This window comes from Pieris rapae, chromosome Z (assembly GCF_905147795.1).
Source record: "Pieris rapae chromosome Z, ilPieRapa1.1, whole genome shotgun sequence".
In the NCBI taxonomy this organism is placed as follows: domain Eukaryota; kingdom Metazoa; phylum Arthropoda; class Insecta; order Lepidoptera; family Pieridae; genus Pieris; species Pieris rapae.
The window spans coordinates 9,391,108-9,400,506 of NC_059534.1; the positions used below are offsets into that span (position 1 = coordinate 9,391,108).

Consider the following 9,399-nt stretch of genomic DNA (forward strand, 5'->3'; position numbering starts at 1 on the left):
GTCGGTTTCCTCACGATGTTTTCTTTAACCTTTCGAGCCAATGGAAAATGCGCACATGAAAAGAAAATCCATTGGTGCACAGCTGGGGATCGAACCTACGATCTCAGTGATGAGGATGGCACGCTGAAGCCACTAGGCCAACATTGTTCTTGCTCATCAAGTAAGAAATAAAATAAAAATAATATCTCGCCATTCCGACATACTCTCAGAGATAAAGATAAAACCTTAAATAAAGTTGTTATTTCATCTGGTACCAACCCTTTCTTAGAATTTGGGAATTAAACATTATGGGGCTAAAGCTCGGTATACTAAAAATCTATTTATTTCCCGATGGTTCGATATCTGGAGAATTTTCCAGTTTCGATGGGAGTCTTAACTTGCCAACTAAAACGAAGCATGTTGATGTTATATATCGATATATAGATATCATACATGTGTTATTATATAGGTATATTATTTACAATGTGTGTGCTCCATGCTTCCGCAACTTATTCTTAGGTTAATTGAACTAAAAAGGTTTCGTAATTGTTGTGGAGATATCGATCCTCGATCCTGAAATACAACTGTCATCTGTGGCTATTCATTCCCTCCACGATGGACCAAGACTGCAGCCATCCGTCAGGCTGTCGGACGTCACACTTACAAGGTTCTGCACTTAGCCCCTTATACGATACATGGTAAGTAGCAATACAGCTTGTCTATGACAATAATTAGTTTGTTTATCTTGAATTAAATTCTGTAGTTTATGTACAAAAGTAACGATATCTTATTGGAATATTATACAAAAAATCTTATTACGATGTAGTTCTAATAATGCTTATAATTTGATTCGTGAACTGTGACTTCCATTTAAAATTAATACCTTTTTGACATACAGGAGTCAAAACTTGGTGAAAGTTTATATATTTATATTTGTGTTTTCATTTATTCATTCAGAGCATATGTATCGAGCGAATGTGATTTTAGTTTGAGACACGGAAGGAACTTATATTCACATAATTTTAAACTGAATGTATTTGGGAAATGTAGATTAATTCTCTGAGATTTTTAAATTTAAAATGACAACTTTGTTGCCATTTCATTGGATATAGAAAAGTACGGAGTAAGACTGCAAGAGTACATAATTACTAATTGATTTAAATTAAGCATAATACAGCTAAAACTTATTATGCTCTTTTAGAAACGATTTATAAAATCTTTTTCCAAAATAGATTGTTACTACTAATATTTTGGTTATTAAATTCAACACTAATAGGCCATGTACGCAATTACTGTTAACAGTTACCAAAAACTGAAAGAACAGTTCAACTTCATATAGATCCATGGGCTACCAACTATAAGTCTGAGTTTCGATAGTTAAATTATCTTTTATTTAAATGAATATCCGTAAATAAACACGTTTTTACCAGGACAAGGACCATACAGCACAATTGGCGTACAATCCTGTGTGGGTATTTCTAATGTACTACACTAGATGGCGCCAAAACATAAATAATACTTTAGTGATTTTACTTAGTTACACCCCGTGACCATAGATGGCGTGGTTATACATTACTTAAAGAACTTGAAAAATCAATGTATTTTTTAGAGCTCTTAGAACTTTTATTAAATGTAGTAGCACTGTATATAATAATTAAAAAACCATATTTTTCATAATTTATTTAAAACATAACATTTTTATATACTTATCTACTAGTTTAAAACATTCAATTTTGTACACAAATCGTACTTCGTTATTATACACAAAATCGGATTATAGGCCAAATTATAGTTATGTTAACCCTTAAACCGTATAAAAATTCATCACTTAAATGAATAAATTGTGTACATAGAATCAACATGTCTTCTTCGGGAATTGTTAGGCTAATATAAAATTCAAATTAAAACAAAAATAAAACATAAAAATCAAGTACAATGCCTTTTAACTCTTAAATTAATTCTGTTCCCACCCCAACGAGCGCTCGACAGCCATTTTCCACTGTTTATATCTCATATCGCGTTCATCGTCGCTAATTTTAGGGTTGTACATCTGGCCATTTTGTATATCGATATTTGGCGTTTGTGTATTTCTATCTAAGCCCCAGAAAGCCACCAGTGCCGCCCCTAGGGCAGTACTTTCGGCAAAACCGGCCTTTATAATGTTAATTCCTATAAGGTCAGACTGCATTTGCATTACTAGCGAATTGGAAGTCATGCCACCGTCCACCTGAAAAATATACGTTTATTTTTAGTTACACAACGAATTATATATATGTATATATAAAGTGGAATTTGTAAATAAAACATGGGCCATTTGACAATTAAAAAAAACTTATTTAAGATTATGCAGTGTACATTGAATTTATATTATATTTTTTATTTCTGGTCAATATTGGCAAATATTAAATATTATTGACATCGTCGATTCAATTAATATCAGACCGTCTTGTGTTATGTGATAATTAATTTTTTTTGACTATTTAATAAATTACAAACAAACAACACTCAAATATAGACATTATTTACATGTTTTCTTAACCTACATACTTATAATAAAAATATAAGAATTTAAATTAAAACAAACTTAAAATGTTTGGTCCCTCTGGCAGTGTATCTTAAACTTTGGCACCATAAATATTACTTATTTCAGACGATATCAGTATTCATGCAAAAGGGGTGTGTACTCATTATTATATAATTCATATAATATTTACCTTTAAGAGTTGCAAAGGGATTCCACAGTCTTCGTTCATGGCATCTAAGATATCTCTTACTTGAAAACAGACTGCTTCCAATGCTGCCTTTACTAAATGGTTTGAATTTGTATCCTCCGTTATGCCGCATATTACACTAAAATATTTGTTAAAATCACGCTAATTTAGCACTCGCTTGACACAAAAGACACAAAGACAAATATTGCGAGGGAAATGTTTGAAGCAAAAATTCAAGTGTCAGACATTGATCACTGACTTTTATATTTAATGCAATACGAAATAGATAAATATATATTATTAAATTGATTTAAACTGTAAACTTAATAAAGTAATTTAAAGTCAATACTTAAAGTCATAGTGTCGTTTATTTAGTAACAAATTATTGAATATATATAGAGTTCTTTACTTAGTCATGGTCGGATAGGTGGCGCTATCATGAAGAAAAATGTAACGATAAAATAAGCAAAGCTGAATTATTCAAATAGCTGGTAAAAAACTCAGCCGCAGACAAATGTCTATGCTGAAGAACCTTGGTCAATGAATTGGCTGAAGAAAATTGGAAGATTTTATTTATATATAAAAGAAACAAAACCCTGTCCTAACAGGTGGCTCTAAATTGACAAGAATGTATAATCAATAAGAAAATTCACACACGAAAAAAAAAAACTGTTACACTAAACTAGAGGCAGAGATAATAACAGTATTTTAGATGGTTTTATAAAAATAGAAACATACCCTCTGGCATCTTGACGCCAATATGGTGCATATAACCCACTAAATGCCGGAACAAAAACTACACTACCATTCTCTGTGGCCATTTCAGCCAATTCTTGCGACTGTTTGGCACTTTCCAGGATACCTACATTGTCCTTCAACCATCCTACTGCTGCTCCCGCTACAGCCACCTTAAACAATATTTTTGTGTGTAAGTGAAAACTGTCTTATGACTTATATTGTTAAATTTATGTTAATTTTTTGTGGTCTAGTATTGTATTGCCACTTTTAGGGTAAAAAAAAATGTGAGCTGTCACGGGACGCCTGGCAGATGTGAAACATCGAAATTATTTTGTAAGTAATATGCAGAAAAGAACAGATTGTGATAGGAACTAAATATGTCATAATGATAAAATAAAATATTACGATGTTTTTCCAGGTAACGATGACTATTTGTTGAATAAACATTATATTCATTAAATATTTTTAAATGTGAAATTTACTACTGCATTTAGACTGTATATCATATAGCGTGGCGATGCGTCGCCACAGCATGCGTCGCCACGCCAGAAATCAGTTTTACGTGCGGCTATAGATGTTTCACATCAAAAACCCTTTTCCATATTTGTCTATTTCTATTTTAAATTTTCTCTCTGATTGTCCGCAATGCTCAGATCTATTTTGATGATTTTATATATATTATAATATAATGGAGCGCTATTTTATTTTTTGTCCCGTTCTTCGTATTTCATATTAAAATGGTGGTTAATATTAGTATTATATATTAAATAATAATACTTACAGAGCCCTCTAAAGCATAACAAGGTGCATTATTAGCTCCCAGTTGGTAGGCAACAGTTGTTAGAAGCCCTTTGGTAGAATTGACACGAACATCTCCTGTATTATACAGGACAAAACATCCAGTTCCATATGTGGCCTTCGCTTGTCCCTTTTGTAAACATAACTGACCAACTAGAGCAGCCTGTTGGTCACCAAGACAACCCGATATGGGAATGCTTCTTAAGGGACCCTCCGCTATGTAACCATATATCTGAAATTGTAGAACTTGACAGTAGTTCTGAGAGACCAACATGGCGCTTAACTAAACTCTGTAACTAGAATGATAAGGTAAATTGAGACTGATACAAGTACACAGCCCATTTATTATATGGGATCAATGTTCACAAGCAGAATATGTAAGCAGGTTTCAATATTAGGGACATGAACCTGAAGCCTATGAGTTTTTCTTATGTATCCGATCTCAATTGAAAATACACAATGTCTAACATCATCTCTTAACTTGGAATGTGGAAAGAACACTATTGTGTGCCTGCATATTTCCATTTTCATTTTATATCACTCACCTCTGAGCTAGATTTGATTTGAGGCAATACAGACTTGGGTATTTCAAAAAATTTCATCAAAAGTGGATCCCAGTTTAGTGTTTCAATATTCATGAGCATTGTTCGGGATGCATTTGTCACATCTGTTACATGCTTGCCCCCATTAACACCACCTAAAAAGTTAATATGTACCTTATAAAATCTCCTGTGCATGTGTTTGTTGTTAAACTCAATTACAATTACATAGATATTTTTTAAAGTTTGTAATTATTGTATTTCAATGTGACTAGTAACCGTCAGGATCAAAATTATTAGGGTTGTCAATCCGCTAATACTAATATTATATTATATAGGTTATATAAAAGTAATATTAAATTTATTCATATTTTTAAAATAAGTTTAAAAATAACATTAGCCAGTATTCTTAAAAATGAGTACAATGAATACTATTAACCTGTCAGATTCCAAATTATCCATGTGTCCACAGTACCGAAAAAACAAGTTCCTTTCTTCAAAGCCTTCTGGACTACTTCAACATTATCTGCGAGCCACCTTAGTTTAACTGCACTGAAGTATGGGGACATGGGCAGACCACATAATGGCTGGAAATCATATATAAATTATTAGTAAATTATTATTTTTCTTAATATAAAAAAACAAATTATTAATATAATTGGAATGTCCTCACACGATTTCATTGTGGCCAGAACATTAACGAAATAAGTTAATGATCAGATTTCTTTCTAAATTAAAATGTTTTTGTATGAGAATGTAATATTCTAATTTATATAAATACATCTCCATAATACATAATACATGTACTCATACCCTAAGATAGTAGGCATGAGTCTATTTCAAAACCAACAGGCAACAACATTATTACTGTCTGAATACTTTTTTGGATGTTTTGCAACCCATATCCAGCTCCATTTAACCAATTCAGCAGTCACAGATATTGGCGGAAATTATATTGCAACTTATTTTTATATGTACTGACTATTATGTAAATCTTGTGTCTCCTAACATTGTACATAATAACAAGAATAATATTAAAAAACAGAAAATGAACAAAAATAGAGATTAGATACAGAAAGAAAAGTAATCCACAACAATCTATAAAATACATACATTTTTATACAGGTACAAAAGGGTGGCAAATGGATAATATAATTGTTAAACTTATGTTTATGTGTTTTCCTTTTGGTTTTTTTTCTTTTTAATGCATTTCCCCAAAAAAAAAGTTTTCCTTTTAGTAATATAGCAATTGAAATTTTTTAACTTTATACCTTTAAATAGTTCTTATTCCTAGTTTTGTTTGGAACTAAATCAAGTAATTTGTCAATTGTTGATGATGTTCTCATGTCTAGCCATACAATGGCGTTATGCAGTGGCTTTCCTGTTATTTTATCCCATACTATAGTTGTTTCCCGTTGATTGGTTACACCAATTGCAACTATATCCTGAAATTATAATGAATTTGATGAAAATATAATATAGATGTTGCTTAAACTACCAAGTTAGACCAAATAGAATGAATATAATTTTTCCTGAATTTGAGACTGGTATACAAAGTATAAAGTAAAAGTCTTTACAAAGTAGGTTTTTGTTCTTGCTTTCTTGGCTAAACTAAAAAGTAATTGTTCTATCCCCCCCCCCCCCCCCCCCCCCAACTTAATGGGCCAAGATTTGCTATTTTTGTTATAAAATGTACATCTCAATTCTAGTCTGAAATACATAATGAAGCATACAAGCCTATATGTGTAAATGACTGCAGGGGTCATATTATACATAAGCAATAACTCTTAATTCTATATATTAAAAATTGTTTTTTCTCTTTATTCTTTAAAAATTACTAAAGTGGAATATTAATTGTTTTGTAATCTGAATTGAATTTAGGTAAACTGTAACAGGTAGAAGGTAGTATCTTTTCTCTATTCTCTAATCTCGAATTGTATATCCTATATACATACCTTTGGGCTTGCACCCAATGCAACTAATTGCTTCACAGCTTCATTAATACATATTGTAACAACGTCCAGGATAGCACAAGCATCCTGTTCAACCCAACCCTCCTGAGGAAAATGTTGCTCAATTTCTTTTTGATATGTTGCAACTACTTCGCAAGAATTTGCTTTAAATATAATAAACCGCGCACTTGAAGTTCCTTCATCTATCGCCCCAACCAATGGCCCAAATTTTCCATATTCAGACATATTAATGTTTTTAAAGATGTTCAGATATTATTGTAGTAAAAAGTATGCCACATTCTAGTCTCTAACTAGTTTGTGTGACTTTGCTTTTAATCAAAACAATTTATCGTTGACTTTTTATCTTATGCTCATTATCATTATCAAGTTACTCAATGGTTATCTACTACCATAAAGATTAATCTATTTGTGTTACTGAGGTCCAGGTATTAAATAATTCTTAATATTTTAGATACTTTTTTGCTGGGTAGCTTTTTATACTCCCAACAGTCCAATATGATATAGGTTTTGATTTTAAATCAATAGGCGCCTTTTAAATTGTTGAAAGTAATATTTTTATCTAAAAGGCATTTTTTATGATTATATGGGACAAATTGACACTACATGTCGACTGTCGGCTTTCAACTGTCAACTGTCAACTGTTTGCTTTTGGCTGTCAACTATCAGGTTGACGCATTTAAGATGTCAAGTATTAATGACATTGACTGTAATCGGCTGTCATTGTAGACTATCGGCTGTCAGCTGTAAACTGTCAGGTTCCTCGTCGTCAGTAAGACAATTGTTGCTGTCAAAACTAACCTTGATAATACGCTTATCAAGATAATAACCATGGCATATTATTATGATATTATTTTTGTATAAAGAAAAGAAATGATGGTTCTGCAATTAAGTTCGGCCTAGCAAGTTGCATATCATGTATTTTACTCAAGATTTATTTCGACAATGCGGTTTCAGGCCGGAGAAATCCTCGATGCGATTTAAATTAAATTATATAATTTGATAATTTGTCCACATACTACAGCCACTTTGATATAAACAATAAACTAAAATATTATTAAGATAGAAGTACTATTTTTCAAATATTAAACCATATTTGTTTCCACCAAAAACGGCTTACAGTTTGCCACTTAATAACTCATAACATAATTACATACAGACATAATTAAGAAATATGTTCTAGTTCATCTATTCAATAGCAGTCTTGCTTAGGAGCGTAACAAAATATAAAAATAGCTTTTCAACTTTCTTTTTATGTTGCGTTTGTTGAAAGACACGTTGTTTCCAATACTAAAAGTCATTTGATTTAAATAGTTATAGACTAATCTGAATAAAAATTATAATAATTACATAATCGAGGATAATTATTATAATATAAATATTTTTTATTTATTTATTTGAAATATTATTATATATGACTATTACGTAGTTAACGTTTATTTGCCAGTTTACCGCCCCGACTACACTAATGCAGGTAACTATATCTACGTTCTGTTGGGAATGGCAAATAGTAAGAAATCGGCAAAACGAGTCGGAATACTGTGATGTACGTTCTCTTCCTGAAATTGACCAGGAAACGAAGTGGTGCGGGTGGAATTTTGTACACTATAGTCGTTCCACAACTGAGATTTTTTTTATAAAGTTTCTGCCGTGCACCACTGGTATGAACTAGACTAGTATTACCAAGAAAATTCAAGTTAGGGTCCTTTAAGGAAATACCGTACCAATTTATGGAGTCCGACAACGCACCTTCGTGCCCCTCACACTGAGAGTGACCTCCTGCTCTTTTACTCATGTTCTATAAAAAAAGTTGGTCTCCAAATCAAATCCTGTTGATATTAAACAACCAAACTTTCCTCACAATGAGGATAGGGTTACGCTTACGCTACCACAGATCTGTTAGTAAAAATTTAAGAATCCACAGTCATAAGTATTATAAAAATGTTATTTAAAATTTTTTTACTCATTAACCCGCAGCTCTATTAACTGTCGAAATAACCGAAGTAAATATAATGTTTATTCGATAATGATTTTGCAAACGTTGATAATTCAACGTACATTTTGCATATGAAAATGCTGTTTTACAGTTATTTAAACTTTGAATTCAGCGAATCCCAAATGAAAGCTGTTTGCAACGGTTGCAATAGATTTCTAAATTCTCGGAAATTGCGTTGCACCTGTATTTCCTGGGCGCTGGATTTCCACCTGTCAAACGCAAGTTCAATGCTACGTTTGTTTGTTTACATCGAATGTTTGAATTGACAGCGGTTAATTTCTGCTTTTTAATTGAAAATAGAAATTATAATACATTTAAACTGTCGATTATCTATAGAAGGAATCGAAAGCCTAATAACGCTTAAATATGTTAAAACTGACGACAACAGACTTTTTTCCTTTTAATGCGTTCATTAAGAACCTATGCAATCGTATATTATAATCCGTCAAGGGAATTTAAAAACCTTGTACGTTGCATGTACGTTTATGAACTAAATATGTTTATTTATAAACCGATATCATCTTAATTCTGAACAAATAATAGAAAAATTGATGCGAATCCCGCGCTTTTACAGAACTTTGTTTTTATTTAGTCAAATACTTTTTTTAACGGCCAGCACCATTTTCATACAATGATAGATAATAGATCTCTTTGGTGATTGAAGCATT

The 9,399-nt window shown here is 31.7% G+C and overlaps 1 protein-coding gene across 1 annotated transcript; it reads right to left on the bottom strand.

Moving 5' to 3' along the window:
- Positions 1-1,644: 1,644 nt before the first annotated feature.
- On the bottom strand, positions 1,645-7,293 carry LOC110999039 (glycerol kinase). The gene is made up of 8 exons (XM_022267916.2): positions 6,721-7,293; positions 6,037-6,210; positions 5,205-5,352; positions 4,772-4,923; positions 4,210-4,458; positions 3,429-3,598; positions 2,694-2,829; positions 1,645-2,206 (listed from the first exon to the last, which is right to left on the bottom strand). Exons 1-8 carry the CDS (start codon positions 6,961-6,963, stop codon positions 1,934-1,936), a joined length of 1,545 nt encoding a protein of 514 aa, XP_022123608.2. The 5' UTR covers positions 6,964-7,293; the 3' UTR covers positions 1,645-1,933.
- Positions 7,294-9,399: the final 2,106 nt, after the last annotated feature.